We start from the raw sequence: 23,054 nt of genomic DNA, 5'->3' as shown, positions 1-23,054 counted from the left end.
GGAGGACAGCCTCACCAGCAGCCTGAGCAGGAGCTGGGAGAAGGGAAGTTTCATGCTCTTCACACTGCAGGGAGAACCTCTTTGCGTAAACTCTGCTCGTAGGTGAGTTTCATTTTTATCTATTCATTCTTAGAAGCAAAGAAATTTTCCATCATTGAGCCAGGTATACAAGGTTAAGACCCCTGGAAAGGTGGCAGGACAGTTTTTTGGCTAGGTTGTTAAAGCAAAACAATGAGGCAGTCCAAGGACTCAAGTAAAGCAATGTGTCAAAAAAAAAAAAAAAATCACAACTTCAAAATTAATTTCCTTGGCAAGTTCCCACTAGTGGGAACTTTGAATAAAAGTTCTTCCAAAGAAACTTTCTTCAGTTCTACTTAGGTGTGAGAGCAAAATGTTGAAGTAGTATTGATGAAAGGGAATGAAGACAAACTAAAAAACTGTTTCATGTTTGCAGCAGGCAACCAAAGAAATATCCAGTAGATAAATTCCAGTAGTCATTTTCAGAGAACTTAGCAGGACTCTTTAAGTTGACTAGATATAAGCTATTCTGAATGACTGCTAAGTGATTTAAATACTTCATTTCCTCTGAGAACACAAGCCAAAAGTTACACCTAACAAGAAACTCTTAAACAACATACCTTGGTGTGTAGGTGCTCTCTGTATACCTATATAGTTTTGTCTTTGTATCTCAGAAGTATGTCATTACTATGTTTTCCAAACAGTAAGCCACTTTTCTTGCTGCTGTTCAGAACCTGACTTGGGAAACTAGAAATCTGAAGGTTTGTTTAGTGAAATGAAATCCATTTGGTCAGAAATGAATCTATTTTTTTTTAAATAGGATTTAAAACCTGTGTTCATTATTGTAGGTTGCCTGTCTTACAAGTACATTTTTCTGGTTCTTGACAGTCTTTGTAAAGAAACAAGGAAAGTAAATCACTGAGTGATCAGTTTCATGTGTGCATGGGGAGGGGAGCTGAGAAATAGAGAATTTAGAAGAATATAGCAGCCTTGTCCTGTCCTTTTCTGTTCAGAACACATGCAGATATTTATTAATAAAAATTTAAGGAAACTTAAAGTGAGGCAAGGAAAAATGGCTACATGTAGGCTCGTAAGACATGACACTGTCATTGTGAGCATTACGGGACTTTCTGAGCAGTCTGTTAATCAGCTCCCTCCGTGACATTTTCCACATTAGCACCCTGTGTTCACACTGGCTTCAGAAGTGTACAGTGTCTGACCACTTCTTCTTTAAAATTTGCCTTAATCAAGAAGCCAGTAAAAGTGAGTCAATCCTGTGTATTTGACACCCACTCTTCCATTCCTTTTCTGAAGAAACAAAGTTTTTTACTGTCCTCACCCCTGTCCTTCCTGCCTCCCAATCTTATTGCTAGTATGGTGGTGTTCTGCCATATCATGCTGCATCTACACATACAGTTGTAAGGTCTTTCTGATACGTGAAAGAAAAGGCAGAAGGTAGCTGTTTCCAGCTTATTTTACGGTTGGTGCTTTACAGCTGTAATTTAGATAATAAGAGAGAAGGTACATCCCCAAAGTTTTAGGAGTCTTTCCATGGTCTGGGGAGTACACCATGAGAGAATGTTGGATTTATAGAATCAGACCAGTATGTTGTTCTGTGATAGCAGGGCACAGCTGAGGGGGTGACAATGTCTACATCACAGTGTTGTGATTTGAATATCACAGTTTTAAATGAAGAAAGAAGTGGCGGTTCCAATATCTCATTAAAAAACCTCATCTCACTTGACATCTGCAGTGAGATGTATTTTTCTCAGTTTGTGGCTGGCAGACAAAAATTGACTCCATTTGTTCTGGGACCTGAGGAGTGTAAGCAATCCTGGACAGCGGGAAAAGAGAGAAGGGAGATGTGGAGAAAGGGGAGAGAAGGGAGGAAAGTGAGTCCCAGCTGAACTAGGTGTACATAGGTGTCATCATACTAGATATCATCAAATAGGGTGAGCCTGGGGGATGGCTGGTTCCTGAGGTTGGACAGACTGGAAACTTCTTGCCTGTGGCTGAGCACAGTTGCACAGGGCCATGTGTAGAAAGGTGTGGGCATTAATGTAAGTTTTCCTTCCCTAATCAGCCCTGTGGTTGTTGTCACTCACATTACCCAGCTGATGCTGTAACTGCAAGTTTTCTTGGCATCCCATTGAACAGCACACAGAGAAGAAATTTTTTTCCCTACCAGTTTTTCTAGATCTGACCTGAGGGTGCATTTGTGTTGCCCTGGGGCTTCACTCCCACTGGCTATTCTTGTGTCAGTGTGGTGATAACCAAAGAAAAAGTTATTTCAGACTCACAAGGACATTTACACAACTTGCTAATTATTTTTAAGTGAAGAACTGTGGAAAGAGAACTCCAGAGGTTGCGGCCTTGTGAGGCTCATTACCTTGTAATTAGCTGAATGTCTCCTCTAAGAGGTTTGCTTTTCCTATAAAGCTTATTCTGAGTGGCTTTTAATGCTTGTTATGAATTATTCTGCCAGCTGAAGCATTTGCAGAGCTGCTGTCCCTGACAGCTGATGGCAATTGGTTTTGAAAAGACACAGAACAGCTTTAATGTTTAGAAGAAACTAGCCAATAATTTTAAGTGAGGGTATTAGTAATCATCAGCAGCTAAAAACAATATTGCAGTTTATTCTCTGAGGGATGCATTCACTGTAATTCCTTTTTCTCCACTAGAAACCACGCTCTGAACTCTGTTAATCTACCAGGTAGCAAAAGGATAACTTTTTAGGCACTTCATCCGGAAGCTGTAGCTAATCTGTCTGAAAAAGAAAAAAGACTAAATAATAGGTTTAAAACACTGTTAGAGGGAGATTGAGAAATGGGCTCACCTGAAAGTATACTCTGTTCCTCTCCATGGAGTCCTCTTGCCAGAAATTGTTTCTGGCAACAAATTTGTTTCCAGCTGGGTTGTCTTGGAGTTTGATCTGGGGTTGCTTAGGCTCAGATCTGTCACCACGCCAGAGGCGAATAGAAATGCAAACCTGATCTGGTCTACAGGTAATGGAAAGGGCACTCTGCTGCTGTTACTGCCACTCCACAAGAGATGTCCTCCTGACATTCTCCATTCAAAAATTGCTATGGACAGCTATTGCTGCTAGGATGAGCCTAATCTCTCATTTCTGAACATGGTTGCTTTATTCCACAAGAATTCAAGCTTCCTTTTTCTCATGTTGTTTGCTATGGATGGATGGTAAAGACACATAGCTTTGAAGAGAGGTTAGATAGCTAGCAGAGGAAGGGGAGATCAAAAATGAATGCATTACAAAAGCAAATGCTATCAAACAATTCACTTTAATGATACCTGAATAAAATGCTAAAATGGGCAATATCAGTAAGGAAGAATGGAAATATTATTACAGAGATCTCTTGGTTTGGCTTTCTTATAACTCAATATTTTAGTAACAATTAGAATTTGGTCATTTTATATCTGGAAACATTTTGTCTTCCATCTGCCAAAGAAAGAAGGAAAATTTTTACTCTGTGATGGGTAATGATTTAGTGTCTATGCACATATCTAAATAGATGATGTATCTGTTTTATGCTCCACGTTTAAGAAGTGATCAGACATAGCTTTCAAAATAGCAATTGTCTTTTAATCTCACAAGAGGCTTAAACTGAAATCCCTTAATTTATCATGTCAGGACATTATTATTTGGAATTTGAACTTGTGTCCAAATTTCAGAGATGGTCTTACACCTCCACCCAAGAGCAGGACCTGGATTTCTGAGCAGCTCTCCGGTTTGGAATCCCACATCTTCTGTGCCAGCTTTTCTATCTCCTGCCCAAGAGCTTGTCAGAACTCCCCTGTAATGAGTATTTGATTCTCTCCCTTTTCTCTAGTCAGACAGACGCATGTTGGGAAGTGTGAATCGTTTACAGTAAGGTTGTTGCTTTTGCTGTGTGTTGCTTTTCTGGTACTATTAAAGAGGGGGTTTTTTTAATTTCTGTGAGGTCATGGTTCTTCAATTATTTTTTTCAATTTTTGTGTTTAACCTCTTTTATCCAGATTAATACCATTATTATAGGCAAGTTGTTCCTCCCAATTTTCTTTAAAAGAAGACTAGAGAAGAGTCAGTTGGTTTTCAAGCATATGGATGGCTGAGTTTGTGCCTCCAGGCAGGATGCTGAGATTTGTCTCCCAGGAGAGAGGTGGCAAACCTGACAGGGCTCTGACACAGGGGAGGGGGGCAGTCACTGCTTGTGTGGATGCCAGTGTCACCCAAAGGGTGGGATGGAGAGGTGCTGGAAAGAACATTTAGGCTCTTAGGCAGGACACTGAAGTATGAGAATTCAGCAGCACTGTGCTGAGGAAGGCTTCTTGCACCATATGCAAGGCCAGACAGAGGTATGGAGAGAAGCAGTTTCAAGGTATGACTAAGAAAATGGAGGAGGGAAGACAAATTCATATACATTGGGAAATGGGGGCACTCAGGAATAAGGGAAGGCCAGACTTTGTTTAAATCTTAATGAAAGCAAGACACTAGCACTTAAAATCAAGTGAGTACTAAAAGAAGTTTTTAAAAGAATTTAGGAAATGAAAATTCAGGAAATGAAAATGTAAGCAAGCCTGCATATACAGATGCCAGCACTTTGTTTAGAATGATTTATCCATTGGGAGCTAGGTTGTTGGAGTTCTATATCCTCAAGTAAAAAAAAAAAAAAGGAAGGACTGAAGTTTTCAATAGTCATCTAGGGAGCAAGAGCAACAATGAGGGAAATAGCACAGAGGAAAACCTTCTGCAAGGCACACTGCTTCTACATAATCGTGAGAAGTCTGAGAAATAACACTGGAGAACACACCTTGCATGCGAATATTGACTTAGATCTACAGGAAACTTGGTTAATCTCCAAAAGGGAAACTGCAGAAAAGGAGGAAGCTTAAATAAAGGCAGCAAAAAGGGATAGCTTAGAAGAGTTAAATCTCTACAGGCTAGGTGGGAACTATTTGGAAACATGCACAAATGCATGTGCACTCCCCACCCCACCCTCCCCCCAGTGCTAGATCCAAGGAAGAAATACAGAAATACAAACAGGAGTCAAAAAAGACTCAACTGAGTCTGAAAGGAAATGAGCACACCTAAACAGCAGTGCATGGAAGGGTGGATGGTGTGCTAGACTAGAAAGAATTGGATCTTGAACAGAAACATGTTTGAAATGCATGATGGGGATCAGTGTAAGCCAGAAACAGAAACATAGTACAAAGACACAAAAGAATTATTCCAGTTTTAAATGGTCACAGTGCACACGATGTTAGGTGCTTCAGCTGAACAGGCTCCTGTCCTATGATGAATTTAATCTCTTTGATTAAAAGACATCTAAACAGAAGAAAGAGAATGAAGTCAAAGAAAAATGAGGGGAGGAAGGGAAAAATCTCCAAATGTTGTAAACAGCTTTTCACTTTACTGTGTCTTAAAACTTTTGCTGTACAAAATGAATCATATACTGAATCATATATGCAGAAAATAGCATTTAAAAGAGAGATGACTTTATTGAATGTATCATTATTTGCTGATGCATGAAATAATGAAAATGTTAACATTCGCCTTGAACAGATGATCTGCTCAGTCTCTTTAGACATGGCAGAGTTTCAACCACATTTCAGTTAGACCTAGCAAGCAAAATTTTCCTCTCAGACAGCCTTTGCTATTTGTCAAATGTTATTAGTCAAACATTGATTATTGATGTCCTGAGCTACTGCTTGTCAGCAGCACTGCAAAATCAGTTCTATCCATTGAACTATCACTAAAGGAGGAGAAAAAATTGTGCAGATGGATATTTGGTTGCTTTCCAAACTACTTTTGTTTAATGAGATAGTTCTGTTTGGAGGGTATGGTGTGTTGATACTTGGGTTTAATTATACCTTGTTCTGTCTGGAGGCAGTGGCATTATAAAAGGTGCAAGCATAAAGATAATTTGGTCCCTGCTTTGGTCTCCAACTTGTTAGTTTTTGAACAAAAGCTTTCCCTTGTAATCAGCAAGTGATGCTGGGGAGGCTTGACAGAAGGGACTGCCTTGCACGTTGTCAGCATCCCCTCCCCTTTCTGTGAGAGCATATGGGTACAAAGAGCAAGCTGCTCTCAGTATACACATCGGCTCTGTCTGCATAGTGCCATAAGCATCTGGGCAAAGGTACAGGCTAACAGCTGGCTTGCTTTGCTCAGCCTTGGTGAGTGAATGCTGACCGGTATGGGTTGCCAGCAGCATGCTATGGCCCATGTGCTGTAAAGGGGTGGGCTGTTCTCAGGCTGCTGAGAAATCTGTGAGGTGACTCCCACAGGGCCATGGCTCCCTTTGGGCTTCATTCTGTGAAGCAGGGGCTGTATGGCAGGGGTGGAAGGGCACACTGGCAAACCAAGGCAGGCAAAAATCATTGAAACGCAATACAGATGTGACCTAAACCTTAAGTCACTGATTTCTATGCAAGACATCTGGTGTCACCTGATGGAGCACAGTGCTGGTGTCAGAGCAGGCTGCAGCATCAAAAGAGGCAGTAATACAGAGTCTGGGAAAATGAATCAGAAGAGTGATTTTCCCCAAGGCTGTAGATGGTAAAATGAATCAGAACTCATTTAGTTCAGAAGGGTGAAGTTCCTATTTCTCAATCCCAGGCTACAACACAGTTGTTCCAGTCCTTGTTCCTCACTGGTAATATTGCATGTTGATCATGGCTTGTGTGGCTTCTAATCAGGAAGACCTGCTTAATCTTAGCTTTTCTTGCATTATCATTTTAAATAAGGATCAGTGCACAGATTCAGGATTATAAGCAGTTCTGTTGTCTATGATTGATCATTACTTACTTGCCTACTCCTTGTGCAATAGAGACAGGACGGTGCTTTGGCTTCTGTGTCATGGAGGGTTGTCAGGGAGAGGGAGGTTGACTTGGCTGAGGTTTTAGTTGAGGGGAAAGGAAGACTTGGAGTTCTTCTCTGAGGAATACAGTGATTTAAGATTTCTGCAGAAAGTGGTGTGATGTGTTTTCCTCAACCCACTGTCCTGTACTCAAGCAAGTCATCCACAAAGCCTCAGGGAGATGTCTTCTGTGGGTAGGAGCTAGTCACAATAGTTCAGCAGTTAAATACTTGGAGGGTCATGTCATCCACCTGGCTGATCTTTAACAGCAGGAAGGAGGGGGCAGATGAGGGTCATTTTTAAAAGCTTTGAGGCAGCTATGGCATGACTAATTCCTGTTATGTGATTCACCTCCACGATACCACTTGGACTGCTTGCCTGAAATTACACATTGTATGAACTTATTACCATAAACAGGGATTTTCCAAAGTGTTGTTTCTTTTCAGCACTTGCCTATGTTCAGCCACTTGTTCAAACCTTGCATTTGGTAAAAAACACCCTAATCCTAGATAAAGAATAAGAAGTAATCTGAGATATTGGACTAACTGTGCTTATTATCCTATCCGCCTTCCATACCCTTCATGTCAAGTTGTCCTTCATATGTGCAGGGCTCATCTAAGAAGTCTGAAGTCATAAAAATCAGAAATGAATATGTGCAGCAGGAGAACAGGGAATTTTTTTGTATTAGTTTTTTTGCATGGGAAGTCATAGATTTCACTTCAAGATAGCTTTCATTTCTAGGAAAAAACTTTCAAAATGAGAAACATTTCATAAAAAATCACTGGAAAATGATGATTTGTTTAAAAAAAATTCCTTTGTGGAAATTATTTTACTTCATGTCAGATTTATACAATTTGTTTCCGTGCTATTGCATGTTGCTAAGAGGGATGAGTTGTGTCATATCACCTGGCAAACAATACTGGAGAACAGAATGGGAAGGTCCTGAGAGCATCTATCCCAGTGCTCCACTTACCTTTGTTAGTGGAAAGTTTTTCATGGTGTTCAACCCAGCCTCTCTCATCTTTGCAACAGTCTTTAATGTTATTGAAGGTTGTTGCTGTGTTTGCCCTCAATCTGGTCTTCTTTAGACTAAACAAGCCTGACTCCCTCAATCTTTGGCTTTGCTAGACCTCTGACCTTTCCCCTGCACTTCTCCTGACCATGGCCAGCAGGTCCCAGAGGATCCGTGCACCTCTGTAGAGCCTTACAGAGGTGCACAGGATGGAGAGGTAGTACCTACAGCCTGCTGAGGCATCCCAATGTGATATGTGTGTGGGGGTTGTTCTGTAAAAGTGTGTTGTTGACTTTAGTTCAGTATGTGACCTCTGGAACCCCCACATCCTTCCTGGTGTTCTACTGTAAAATAGGATATGCTTTATTACTGACTTCTCATATCATATAGAAATATGTAATATGTCGTATACAGCAGTTTTCACATCAGGTAAGAAAGAAGCTGAACATTTGGTGCTCTAACTAAAATGACAAATGCGAGCCTAGGATGATAACCTCCTGGGTTATTCAGGGCATTTTTTTCTGAAGTTTTGACATTTTCCAGGAATGTAAATTTTGTGTTTCAGCAAGTCCTCCCTGTCACCTCTCCCACTGTAGCCTACAGGGTAATGTGTTATTACAAGTTACTGGTGTGTGGCACCTTAGCTCTCTTATGGCCATTCAGAAGTGCTCAGCTGCTTGGTTTCTAGGTGGCTTCCTGCTTAACTGAGAGTTTGTTTGTTTGACTTACAAAGTGGGTTGAATATAGAACATTTAGGTTCGTGATCCATACTGACTCAGCTATTCCTTATAGACCTTCATGATCTGCGGGCCAGGGCACTTGTAAGATTAAATTACTTTACCATGTCATTACTGATCAGAAATGAGCATTTGAACTAGATTTAAAGGTCACAAAATTATTTGAATTAATTATGTGGCTAATATACATGGGCTATCTTAATTGGCTTCTAGCTGCATTATGTTCATCAGCCCACACTGCTTATGTTAGGCTGCACAGGTTAAATTTCTCAGCTTATGGTGATGTCCAATCTAATGCTTTCAACAAACATTGAATTCACTATGAGAAAAAAAAGATTCGTGGTTCAAGTATTTTAACATGAACTCAAATCCACATGATCAATTCCTAATGACAAATTTACAAGTTGAGGGCATGAAATCCTCAACTACCCCACCACTGTGGGCCAGGTGGCATCTGAAGTTTTAGAGATGAAATATTTAATATAACTAGCTTACTTCAGACTTCGGAGAAATTTGGTAAGCAGGAATGAGGAAGTTGGGACAAATTCCCAGGATATCAAGGTTCGAGTAAATGGAGTGATTTACGCAATGCTGTGAATAATTGCGTGTCTGTAAGGGAAAATTGGACATTGGTGACTAATTAGTCTTTTGTTTATGTGGGTTCCAAAAAAATGTTGCTGGCTTCCTTCTTTGACAATAGGTTTATAAACGGAGTCATACAATAATGACAAAAGTAAAGTGATTTGTAATTTACAGAAAACTTTTGTGGGTTCCTCCCACTGAAACATATACAGAGAGTAATAATTATTGCACACAGAGGTTCATGTTAGGAGGGTCCACTTGCAAGTTAACAAACACTGAATGGGTTTTGTATAGGCCTAAATTAACTTTAGAAGGGAATTCAGTTTAGGGGCAAATTGAGTTTTTGCTTTTTTTTTCCAATGTACATAAGATGGTTTCTGAAGTTTAAAAAGGTGTAGTCCTTTTTTTTACTGTAAGCCTCCAGTAAGACAGTCTTTCAAAGAGAAGAACATACAGAGTTTGTTCTAATGCAAAAAAACAGATAGGAAAAAAAAGGAAAGTAAGTATAGCAGAGAGGTAACCTTTCAGCTTTACAAACAACAAAACCAGCAGAAGACAGAAACAAAACTCCTTGCAGCCAACTGCTCTTCACACAGAGGTTTGACAAAAACAATATTTCTGCACACTTTCTGCTGTAGTGACTTATAATTTATACTCTTAGGCAGTGTGTATCTGTCTTTAAAGTGGTATATGTTTAACTCCAGATTCGCTGAGAATGGTTTAGAAACTGATCCAATTAAAAAATACATGGTATGGTCAGTAGATAAGTTAATTCTATGCCCTGAAAGGATACATTGATGCAGCACATAAAATGAGCGGCACTAAAAGAAGGTGACCATCATAGTCAAGTACACTAGGGTTGGGAATTAGAAATCTTAAGGTCTCTAGTGCAACTTCCTTTTTAGCCCACTTGCATATTTAAACCAGGCTATGATCTTTAATGAATAGAATTGTTATTTATACTGGACTTTTGTCTCAATATGAGCCATGCCAATTCTGTTTGAGCTCAACAAAACCAGTGCCTTGCTGAGACACTTGAGCCAAATCTGAGCACCTTTCCTGTAGAAACATAATGCAGTAGACTGGCATTACCTTGGGTTTCTTCCAGAGCTGACAGGACCCATTTTTCTTTGATCTGCCAGGCCAAGTATCACATTGCTGCAGCTTTGCAGTGTATTTCCATGGCTTTGCATCGTGCCCCTGTGAGTCACTATGTAATATGTTGTCTAATCCCAACTGATGAACAAGGATAAAATACCTTATTCACTAGAATTGTTTCCACCTCTAATAAATGTGCCCATCGTCCATTTGTTTGTTTTATGTATGGCAGTCATTGGTAGGACATTTGAGTGCTTCACAAACACCTTCAGGGAACTCCTGTCTGTAAGGGAATATGATTCTGAATTTGTGAAGACAGAGAGATGGAGATTGTATCATTTCGTTGCCCAAAATATTTGGACTTCTCCTAATTTGCCTGTGTATTTCTTAGAGTGCAAAAGGTTCCAGAGACATCACCAGTCATGAGTAGATAGGACACCGGATTTCGTGTGCTTTAAGTACTGCATCCCACTGTAATTCTTTTCTTCTCAGCAGTAGCAGAGTGAACCCAAGTGCATTGTTATCCATCCTGCTGCATAGCCAGATATTCCCTATTGCTTACTGACAATCTGATTTTTTTCTTTCCAAGTACAGTAATTTTACATTTGCCCTCAAAGGATTTTGTTTTGTTTTCAGACCAAGATCACCTTAAATCCTGTTTATGTTATATACTCCTTCCCAAGTCAGCATCATTTGCTGATTTAGTAAGTGCATTTTCTATCCCATTCTGAATGGGATAGAAATTATGAAATTATGAATAGATTAAAATACTGTCTAGCATCCTGGAAAGGGCAGAAAAGGTTACACACTCACAGGTGGCTGCTTTTTGAGTGTGGTCATGTAACACATTGAGCAGTACATAATGCCTTTACAGTTTCTCAGGTGTTAATGAGAATGTACATTGGAATGTGTCAAAAGTCTTCATAAAATCAAGATGTATTACGCTTGTTGCTGTCTAGCTCTTCAGCCACATACCTCATGAAAGACAGAAATGAGATTGGTCTGACACTACTGTTTCTTGTTGAATTGTATGTCTCTTACTGCAGTAGCATCTCTAAAGCAGCCTTCTGAGCTGTTTGGCTGCAGCGTTGCTGCCCTTGCTGCTTCTGTGTCTTCCACCACCCTGTTCCTTCCCTGGCTTTCACGAGCCCTGAAATGTAGCCACTGACTCTATTCCCCCTCAAGTCCTGCCTTCCCCCTCCACATCAATAGCCCTGGTGTGTGGGGGCTCTGTGTGAGCAAGGAATCGTTTAGGTATCATGGGAGCTGAAAACTGTTGAGAAGGAGGCTGTCATGTCTGATATCAGGCTGAAGAGGCTCTGAGGACAGGGATGGCACTCAGCTGTAGCAGGTAGTTTCTGGGAGCTGCGGTACTGACATGACTGGGATGATATTTGGTGTGATTCTGTGTGGGGCAAGACTGATCATCAGCAGGGAGGGGAAGCAACAGGTTCATGGATTATTCAGGGGAGATGGGACCAGCCTCCACTACTGTCCTTTATCCCTTCCAACTCTCCTTTGCTTTCTGCTCACTGGAGCAGCAACAGGATCTGCAGCCTGGTAAGGCTGCACGTTGCAGGGCAAATAGAGCCCATCCATGCCTGTGATGGTCCTCCTACAGAAAGCAGGAAGGACTGAGGGCTGGAGCTTCTCCCATCTTTCTGAGACAGGGTGTGATGTGCAGGTGCCAACTCCAGCCCAACTTCATCTTCTTCTGAAGTATGGCAGGAACTCACTTGGCGTGAGTCTCTGCAGTTGTGAGTCACTTCTGTAAATGCATGGATATGTGTATTGATTGTCTGATGACTTGTTCTGGTTGAAGCTAGGCTGATTGGTGTGTAATTCTCCAACTACTCTTTTCACAAGGCAGGTGTTATGCATGCTGTACCCCAGTCCACCATAACTTCTGAAACATCATCAGCAATAGTTCACAAATTGCTTTAGGTAATTCCCTTGGAGTGTACATAGACTTTCAAAGTATCTGTTAGCCTTTCCTTATCTATTTTTTCTATGCCCACATCCTACTGTTAAAAACAATTTTGTTAGGTGCTGGGTCACAATTTTGGTTCTAAAGAATGAAATAAAAAATAACAGCAAATATTTCAGCTATGTTTAGATCTATAATTAGTGCTTGTGCATCACATGTACTTGTCTGTCTTTACCCTTCCTTTTCTTGTGTGTTAACAGAAACATCCTTCATTGCCTTTTATGGCTCTTTCTGTTTGTGACTCTCTTAGAATCATCGAATGGTTTGGGTTGGAAGGGACCTTAAAGATCATCTAGTTCCAACCCCCATGGCATGGGCAGGGACACCTTCCGCTAGATTGGGTTGCTCAAAGCACCATCCAACCTGGCCTTGAACACTTCCAGGGAGGGGGTATCCACAACCTCTCTGGGCAACCTGTTCCAGTGCCTCACCACCCTCACAGTAAAAAACTTCTTCCTTACATCTAATCTAAATCTACCCTCTATCAGTTTAAAGACATTACTCCTTGTCCTATCACTACAGGCCCTATTAAAAAGTCTGTCCCCTTCTTTCTTATAAGCTCCCTTTTAAGTACTGGAAGGCTGCTATAAGATGTCCCCGGAGCCTTCTTTTCTCCAGGCTGAACAACCTCAACTCTCTCAGCCTTTCCTCATAAAAGAGGTGTTCCAGCCCTCTGATGATTTTTGTGGCCTTCCTCTGGACCTGCTCCAATAGGTCCTTCTTTTAAGTCATAATTCTTCTGATTGAATCCAAACATCATTGTACCATTTCCTCATACTCAGTCACGCACCCCAATTTCCACTTTCTTCTACTTTTTTTTTTTTAAACTTGCTCTGAGGATATAAGCCAGTTTCTGTCCATTGTATATTGTTTGACTGGTCCCTAGTCTGTGCTGCTGGTCATTGCTTCCCAGCCTCTTTACCTGACCTTATTCTTCCAGGCTTTGTGAACCAGGATGAAACAAAGCTGACAAACCCTCAAGTGTTGAGGGAAGCTTAGTGTGTGAATTTAAGCTGGTGTTTGTGTAGGTAATGATCTGAACCAAATCCTAAACTGAAACAACCTCAGGTTTATGGTTCTGACATATGTAGCACAGTCCAAGTCCTGCTACGACAGCCAAGTGACTCAGGCCTGTCTGCAGTGTATGACAGGTGCAGGGACAGATTAAACAGAGCTACTGTCACATAAAGGCAGATGACCACATTATGCTCCCTGTTCACAGAAACAAGTGCTTTGTGGATAAGACAAGCTGTGTGCACAACTTTTGCAAATGCCTATAAGGAAGTCCTTTGGCATAGTCCCATTTGTCTCTGCTAAAAATGTGTAGATCTAATTGCAGACAGATTTCTTATGAGGAAAGTTGTAGCAATGTTCACTGAAACTGAAAAAACCCACCCAGGCTCCATGCAAGTACTCAGTCGTAGCTGAAGAGGCTGTTGTTGTAAGTGGCTCTGAGCTGTTTCCCGCGGTGACACCAGCAGACAGCGCTTAACACATGAGCTGCTCCATGGTTCATGGTGCAGGGGAGAGTCCTGTTTTTGCCAACAGTTAAAGCACAAATGAGTTTGGAAAGCAAAGAGCCTGTTGTTGAACTGTCCAGTGAGTAAAGAAAGTTGGCTCATTTAAACCAAGAAAAAGTGAAGCTCTCTGAAGCCCAGGGATCCTTGGCTTTATTTTTCATCCAGGAACAAGAGAATTTAGAGCTCATGTAGATGGTGAGAGACTTCTAATTTGTTTCCAGGACTTGGGCTTAGATGGGTATCATCTAAAAGATATGGGCATATATGAGAGAGAAATGTTGCCTGGAAATGTCTGCAGATGCATGATACTGAAGGTGTTACATAAACTATGCTCTAAAAAATGACACAGCTGCACTATTTCCATATTAAAGCTGTCTAAAAGGAATGCTTGTGTGTTCCCATTTGTAACTGCTTTCAGCTTTTGATTATCTGCACCCCAGATGTTTTTCATACAGCAACTTTTAAATTTTTGTCCTCCTCCTATCCAGACGAGGTCAGTAAGTAATGGGGGAGCTATTCATCTTTTCTCTCCCATACCCTGCATCACCTTTCCTTCAGTTTACGCTTTTCCAGACAGCTTGAAAGGTATCGTGTATTATGTTCTTAATAACAGGGTGGGCTCTTGGGCACCTATCTGTTTAACACTGTCATCGCAGTACTTTGCTTTTCCACAATGCTGGTATTATACAGTTTCACTCCCTGGCCAGTGCAGAGCAATGTTTAGTGTACTTGGTGTTGAGGGAAAAGTGAACTGCCTTTATATTTCCCATTTGGCTACTGAGCCTGTCCCTAGCCAGGCACTGGGGGTCAGAGGGCACAAAGGTGTCCCAGAGCCCACGCACTGAGGAGGCTGAAATGAGGGAAGGATTTCCTGGCTTACTGCTGCCACTTACCAGAAGAGCAATATAAACCAGCTATTGCGCAAGCAAGAATCTGGACCTTTGTTTTTCATCCCCATCTTTGAAATTGGGGAGGGTTTGTTAGCATAAGACAAAGAGATTCTTAACAGTCAGCCTTCTCTTCCTGCCCCCTGAAACACCCCACTCCAGCACTTGCTCTGGGAGCAGGAAATGTTGCTGTAATCATAAGTGTATATTATATTAGCATAATGTCATATCAGTAAGACTTTTGCCGTCTCCTTCACATTCTGCATTCTGGCAAGACTTTTAAGCTAACCAGAAATTATTTTTACAGTCATGTTCTCGTGACATAAACATAACTTAATAAAAACATTTTGAGTTCTTAGAGGAAAAGAAACATTTTCAAAAAACAGTGCAACTTTAGAGTACATCTGCTTTTTCTCATACTGTGATCCATATTGACTCACTGGGCAACGCTGAACAAAACTCAGCACTGTTGAACTATGCTAGACATATAAAGACAGTTCAGACTTTTCAAAATTGTTAACAGCTTTTGAATTACTATTTGGCCTCATCAACAGGAGCTGGACACTGACTGGACACTTTTAATTGGTCAATTAGATGATAGATCCCAGATTTTTAGGTATTTTAGACTATAACTAGGTGTGCCAATCATCCTGTGCAGGCAAACTCTTATATGTAAAAGTCACCAAATTATTATACAGAAATGAAATGGTATCAAACACAAACTCATATATAATTGTATTTGGCCTGGAGCTGTGGATTGGAAAAGCTGGGGTGAGGTAAGTAGGTTATCAAACCTGCTTTGGCAAAGATTCTGTGTGCTGTCCTTGCAGGTGTGTAGCCAGGTGTCCTGTAGACAGAAGAGCTGCGTGATGGTTATGAAGCCATTGAGAAAATGGATAGTGTTACAGGAGACCTGATGGCCCCTAAGTACAGTCCTTTGGGAAATTTGTACATAACTTTGGTGATTAATCTCTGCTGTATGTGTCTGCGCTGCTAACATTATCATCATTATTCTGTGGGAAGGTTATGGCAGTTTCTTGGAGCAAACTTCAAACTGAACCATAGGTATCTGTGACTGGGTCCCTTAAGCAGCATTTCTCCTGCTGTCCTTGATTTACCCCTTATAACTATTGTGCCACCCACGGTGGAGGGGGTGAGTCTCTTAACCCGCAAAGGAGCTGCATGAGAGTGAGTCTAGCAAAGCTTGTGCTGTGTTAGACTTGACCAGTCTTTCACACAAGTTGCATCAGACAATGAAATTAGAAGTTTTGAGAGAGATGAGCTTATGTTGGTCTGTTGTTTCATGACTGAATGTATCTGAGATCCCCAGGAATACTTCCACCAAAACCAGGGCTGATGTTCTGTCTATTGGTAAGAGAAAGAGGAAAAGCAAAGGAATGAATAACACATTCTAATTCTTAAATATTTACATGTGTCCTTAAGTTTCCTATGATTTCTGTGGGACTGTGCTATACTGGTTGAAGCTTAACGCTGAAAGTCTTTGCAGGTTTGGTCACTTATTTCAGCCAGGCAATTCTTTTCTGGCCTAAAGGAAGTGATTTTCTTTTCAATTTCTACAGGAGTAAAACCCACCACTATTAAAAAAAATATTTATTAAAAAAAATTATTAGACAGTAACATCCTCAAATGCTGCAGCTGACAGTAATTTTACTGTAGTGTGGTCATGTTTTCATAAGGGTTGCCTTGGAAAAAATTGTGTGTTCCTAGACAGGACAGAAGATGATGCCAAAAATACAAACAAGGATAGTAAACAGGAAAAAGCAACAAGGCCTTATCTTTGTCCCTGGATAGTGCTGTCTCCTTTTGAATCCATATTAACTGAAGCTGTAGAAAGAGTACACAAATTGTTAACCTTACAAAACTATACACTACAACTGTGCATTTTCTGGGAAGAGATTGAAAGAAATAAGGTCTCGTTGTTCTGCATCATCAGGTAAAACATACATCCCCTTCAAACTGGGCACAGTTTGCCCTGCTGTTTTCCAGTCCTGAGCATTTGTGCCAATGTGAATATATCACATGAGGTGATAAAATGCTGAATGTGATAGTTCATTTAGTCGAGGGTTTAATCACTGTGAGCTGGCTCAAGGCTGAACACTTGTCCTAGTTGAACTGAGTGCTAACCTACTGTCAGCACTGATTTTTCTAAGTGTCTTAAATAGTAATAGTGATAGTATAGGAATGGTTTGTATGGGTATGTGCTTGGATTATAGAAGATTCTTCAGGTGAAAACAATTATATTCGTGTTCAATGAAGATGAAAAGATACAAATGTATAAGTAGTAACAGTAAATGAGTGTTTTTGAGAGTTGATGGCAAATAAGGAATCTGTAATAGCATATCCTGTAGGACTGAGACCATGGGCATTGTACCAAATTTTTGCAGTGTCCTTCTGACAGAGAAAGACAGCTTGCTTTCAGAATTGTGTTTACAAGTAACTGTAAGAGAGACTGCTAAAAATTCAATTTTTTTCATCCTGATGAGTTGAACTGCATATTCCATGGTATCTTGTATCTGAAGGGAAATTTGAGAAACGGAAATTAAAAATCAACTGTTTTGTGCACCCTGCACCCTTTAAGCACGTCTGAGTGGACTGCTTGTTTGGCAGAGACATTTTTTCCATTGCGGACAAATCAGATTACTACTTTTGTGCCTCATCTGCAAAACAGAGATGATATTTCTTCACCTTTTGGATACTTGCAAAGCTAAAGCGACAAATGTTTGTAATTTGCTTTGGCATTCTTGGACACAAAATTTTCTAGTACTTTTCTGGTAAGTACTAGGGCTTACTCATAAGAATCATGATTTCCCAAACAGGCTTTATCTTCTATCAAAGACTGTGAGAAATTTAGGGCGAGGAAAAGGCAGCTTACTGAAAACTGTACTATATATTTGACAGTCATATCCCTTCTGAAGATTTTCATGTTTTTTTACCTTCAGGTTATTAACATCCTGCAGCAAGTCATCACTTCAGCCTAAATGTTTGTGGAAGAAATAAGCAATACATGAAACTGGATGAAATTAAATTTTACGTCTATTCATTTGGGACCCTGATGAGTGATACACAGAGAGAGCTAGAAGATGGTGAATTTCACAGAGAATGCAACTGAGAATTGCACTATTAATCATGATATCCACCAGACATTATCCCCTGTGGTATACATATTTGTATTTATATTAGGCTTGCCAGCTAACTGCCTGTCACTGTACTATGGGTATTTACAGATCAAGGCTAAAAATGAATTGGGTATCTACCTTTGCAATTTGACTGTAGCAGACCTGCTCTATATATTTTCTTTGCCTTTTTGGCTTCAGTATGTTTTACAGCATGACAATTGGACCTACAATGAGCTCCTGTGCAAAATTTGTGGCATCCTCTTGTATGAGAATATCTATATCAGTGTGGGCTTCCTCTGCTGCATCTCCATTGACCGCTATCTCGCAGTAGTGCACCCTTTTCGTTTTCAACGGTTTCGGACAATGAAGGCTGCTGCAATTGTGAGCATCATTATCTGGACCAAAGAAATAATGACATGCTGCTTTGTCTTTACGCATGGGGAGATCAGTATGGATGCTGAGAGCCACGTGGTGTGCTTCGAGCATTACCCCATCAAAGAATGGGAGCACAATGTCAATTACTACCGCTTCTCTGCTGGCTTCCTTTTCCCCTTCTTTCTGCTGGCCTTCTCTTACTGTGGGATTTTACGAGTTGTCCATAAGAGTCATGGCACTCAAAAGAAGAAGAAAATCCAGATTAAACGACTGGTTTCAAGCACTGTTTTAATTTTTTTAGTTTGCTTTGGACCATACCACATCCTACTTGTGGTTCGCAGCTTGTTGGAGAACAACTGCTTATTTGCTGAGAAAATATTTAATATTTACCATGTTTCTCTCCTGTTGACTACCTTTAACTGTGTTGCTGATCCAGTATTGTACTGTTTTTCCAGTGAAAGCACTTCCCAGAACTTTGCCAAGATGCGAGACTCTTGTTTAACATGTTTAGGGTGTCTGAGGACTGAGACGAAGGAATCCTATCTGCTGAATGCTCCAGAAACTCCCAGCAGGCCACAGCAACCAGGGTTATTACAAATATCACATGATGGTACTGGACTGAAGGACTCCTCCACAACTAACATGGGCAGCCTGTAGCATTCATCAAAAAAAGGACATTAATCTAAAATCTGCAGTTATGGCCGTGTTTGTGTATCCGTCTGATTTATCCATGTATTACAAGTGTTACCTCCCAAAGGCTTATTAGCAATGCAGTACAGTGAGGTTGTTTCCGGAGGTGCTTGGACCTTGGCAATAGTGAGGAAAGCACATGCTAAGTCAGTTCAGTAACAATTACACGTCTGTTGTCATTATGGTACAACTCAAAACCTGTTGTCTTGATGACTGCATTGACTGGAATAAGCTAGTACTCATGGCGTGTGGTTCTGTTGAATTCATCTTTGACTGCTTTCTCTTTGCCCCTGTAGCATCTAGAGAAAATAATTACCTACAAGCTGTCATCATCTGTCAAAAAGGTTGGAGATAGAACAAATTAAATGTCCCCATATATATTTTTAAAAAGAAAAAATACAAAAAATTGCATTTCTGCAACATTTCTTTAACTCTCTGGAATAACTTCTCCTTCAGCCAGTTTCGAGGCCTGCAGAGACTGTGCCAGAACCAGCCTCCTAAAACAACCAGTCCAATAATGTCAGATGTTCTGGGAGAACATGCACAAGGAACTTAGCATCTGCTGAGACCTTTAGTCTGTTGATTAACTGTTGAATCTCAGACTGTTGAACCTCATCATAAAGCTCCTATTGACTTTCAGAGGTATGAGAACTCTTGGCTCCAATGGGGATAAATAATTTGGTCTGTTGACTTGGAAAAGAACAGGAGGTTGGTAGTACGTGAGGTGCTTTGAACCCATGTGCTTCTCTGTGTCACTGTGTTCAAAGACAAATTTACTTACATCTAAATAATACTACACCTTGCTAAGGTTTTGATTGTGTCCTTTGCAATTTGCGTGTCTTGTGCAGCATAGAACATGCAGGCAATTAAATAACAATGCATTTGTCAGGGAAACTGTTACATGGATTCTGTTTAAACTCTGTTTTCTCCCACAGATACTATAGCTTAGGGTTTGGTCCTTGTTCAGTAAATACAGTATCAGAAATATGATGTATGAATGATCTATGTTTCCTGGTTTAGAAATAAAATACAGGAATAAGTGGAGATAATGGCAGTCAAAGATGTAGAAGTTGTGCTCTATAGTATTGTTTCTACCACCATCTCCTCTCTAGGTTTTTTTCTTCTTTATTATACTAATTAATCCTGTATGATGATTCTTTGTGATCTGCTCATCATACCTTCTTGTATCTGTAACTGTTACACCATGAATACTGCCTTGTCCTTTCACTTCTCTGGTTTCAAATTTTTCCTGCCTTGTCCTTTCACTTCTCTGGTTTCAAATTTTTCCTGAAACACCTCTCTCTCTGCAACCTGGAGCTGGTAACTTCCAGCAGTATAATCAGTTTCGTTTCTTTTTTTTTCAATGTCAAAAGATTCTCTAGACAGACAGTCTACTCCTGGTATCTGAAGTATGTCATTGTAACACAGCCTTGCTTGTCATCAGTTTCTAAAAGGAATATATTCTAACAGTTTTCTGGAAACCACCTTGAGAGTGCAATATTAGAAATAATTAGGGGATATGTTTAATAAAGAATATTTCTATTATTTTCTTCCCATATTTGTTCACTCTGTGTTTGAAATAACTATCTTAATAGCTTTGGCCCCCAGTTTCTCTTTGTGAGACTACAGATCCTCTCCTCCCTCCCTCCTGTTGCAGAAAGGATTCATGTCCCCACTCCCAGGAGGGGATTAGGTTTGCTTAGGTTAACATTTGGTTTGTTTAATTAATTTACTTTTCTTTATACTTAGACCATTCACCAAGCTGGATGACCTTATATATGCATTTTTTTCTTCTGACTGTTAGTGCTGTTTAGCTTTGCTTTCTCCAAATCCTCCCTCTAATCTCGTGTCTGTATCAACGGGGTTGTAAGGCAGGGACTCCCGACTGCCATAATGCTGTGCTTGTATGTTGTTCAGCACTGAGCCAACTACATGGACTCCCATGACCTGGCAGGCCGTAAGACACACACGTAGTTTGTTCTAAGATGAAATATTTGTTGTCCTGTTTATGCTTTACTTCTTTACAGTTATCCACGTTGTTTAAATTAGCTGGAATGCAGAGCATGCCAAGTTACATTGAGTTGTCATCTGAGGGATTAAGGTTTATTTGATTGGGTACTTTGATGTGGTCAGCTTTTGGTCAGCTGCTGCAGTTTAAAATCAGATGGAAACTTGTGTAACGGTCCAGCATTCTGCTACAGTTCTCAATATTTAACCTGCTAACCCGCAAGAGAAGGGGGAGATTTTTTCTTTCTTTTTTTTTTTTTCTTCTGAAGTCACTATTTTATGAATTCTTTCTATATTGTAACCGTTATGCTTAGGCTGCAGAACTGTAACCAATATGGGAGGAAGGTAAAGCTCACTCAGAGCTTTTCTTTCCATCTCAGCCAGAACATAGTCAATCAGGGGTCCTACTATGGTTGCCAGAGATATGCTACACATTGCTATTGGATTAAATACAGTGCTTGGGACTGCACACGAGAAGGGATTTTAAAAACACACATTACAGAAGAAAACAAATGAATTATTACATTTGATATTTCTTAATGAAGTCTGACTGTTAAAATTTGTATTTTGGGGAAAAAAGAGCAAAAGCTTACTAAATGAAGTTTTTTTGACAAAAGTTAGTGTTTGGAAAGAATAATATACATTGCACCTGTTAGTGCAATATGTCAGTAACCTACTGAGTATGTAGCACACAGAGAAGGAAATCAGCTGCTTCTTTTCCCAAATAGACTTTTTAAATGATGCCAGTTTCATTTTGTGGGTTCTGTGTGCAGTGAACATATGCCATCCTGCGGGGTTACTGGCTTTGGCAAAAAGCTCAAGCATTCATATGAAATATTTCACTTAATAGTTATACTTTGCAGACTTCTGAAGGAGCTATTTTCTAATTGTGAAACTTCAAAGACAGTTTCACTGTAACATCCTTGAAGAAGGCTTTAAATAAAATGAATCTAAAAAAAGATCTATAAAATAAATGTTGGGAGCTTTGGTGAATCTGAATGTCTAGCAGCAAGTCTGGCATTAAGATTTCTTTCTCTCACAAGTGTTCAACTGTTTTAAGTCTTTAAAGGCTGTATATCCTCAAGGACTTCAGAAGATGAATGTTCAAAGAATGCTGGTGTTTGTGCTACTAACTGCTTTTTCTCATTCTCAAAAAGTTTTGTGTTTGTCTTACATAAGAGAAGGAAAATACAACTCACCTGCCAGAAAGAAAAGTAGATACAAGGTGTTGCTGCCTGCTGGAATTCCACTGTCCTTTGGAATAAGCAGTGGCTAAACACAGCTGCCAATCTCACCCTGTTAAAGCACAACAGTTTGATGCTCGCTTTTTGTACTGTCATCATCATTTTATGACAGCTAAAGCATCAGTGCCTGAGAGATGCAGTGTCAAATATATCCTGTCCTCTCTGCTGCGAGGGCTGACAACTAGCAGAACTTCAGCCCTGACACTCATCTGGAGTTAAAGTAAAATCACAGCTTGAAATGATGAAAGTCAGGCACAATTCACAACCATTTGTCGTGTATTGGTTCAGTAGGGCTTTGAGATATAATTTAATTTTTCTTCACTTAGTCTTGTCAGGAGCTGAATTTCCATAACTGGAATTCATCTAAATGTTCATTTACATAATTTTATTTCATACTGAATGCAAATGGGTTTTAATTTCTAATCATGCTTTAATTTCTGAGCATTAATTTTTAATCACTATTTATGTCTTTAATTCCTTTATTCTTAACAACAAGATACCCTGAAATGTCTACAACCTTTCTGTATTACCTGGAAAGGGAAAAAATATATAAATGGCAAACTACTAATATGAAGGAGGCAAATGATATAGCCTACCTTTACACGGAAGGTCTGCAATGCTGCCCTCACTTTCATTAGCTCAGTTAAAGCTCTCGCCCTATCTCCTCACACTTTCACAAACTATCCACCACCATAAGAAGACAGTGTTAAAGGGGCTACAGGAAGTGTGCAGGGGAGCCATATTTAACGACTTCCACTACTGTAACACTTACTGGGTTTTTTTGTTTTGAACCTCCCCTCTCCACTGCAGCTGTTTTCCCCACCACAAGGTATTTTTAAATCCAAGTTGCTACAAGAGTTACTTCCTGTTGCAGTTATGAGGTTAGTAAAACAGGAACAGCAA

At 40.1% G+C, this 23,054-nt stretch overlaps 1 protein-coding gene across 1 annotated transcript; it reads left to right on the top strand.

Annotated features, from left to right (window-relative positions):
* GPR68 (G protein-coupled receptor 68) lies at nucleotides 1–20,146 on the top strand. The gene is made up of 2 exons (XM_052782987.1): nucleotides 1–102; nucleotides 17,659–20,146. The coding sequence occupies exon 2, from the start codon at nucleotides 17,800–17,802 to the stop codon at nucleotides 18,865–18,867; it is 1,068 nt and encodes a 355-aa protein (XP_052638947.1). The 5' UTR covers nucleotides 1–102; nucleotides 17,659–17,799; the 3' UTR covers nucleotides 18,868–20,146.
* Nucleotides 20,147–23,054: the final 2,908 nt, after the last annotated feature.

Source organism: Harpia harpyja, chromosome 3 (assembly GCF_026419915.1).
Source record: "Harpia harpyja isolate bHarHar1 chromosome 3, bHarHar1 primary haplotype, whole genome shotgun sequence".
NCBI classification, from domain to species: domain Eukaryota; kingdom Metazoa; phylum Chordata; class Aves; order Accipitriformes; family Accipitridae; genus Harpia; species Harpia harpyja.
The sequence above is the reverse complement of the archived record's forward strand: the minus strand, read 5'-3'. Positions and strand labels throughout refer to the sequence as shown.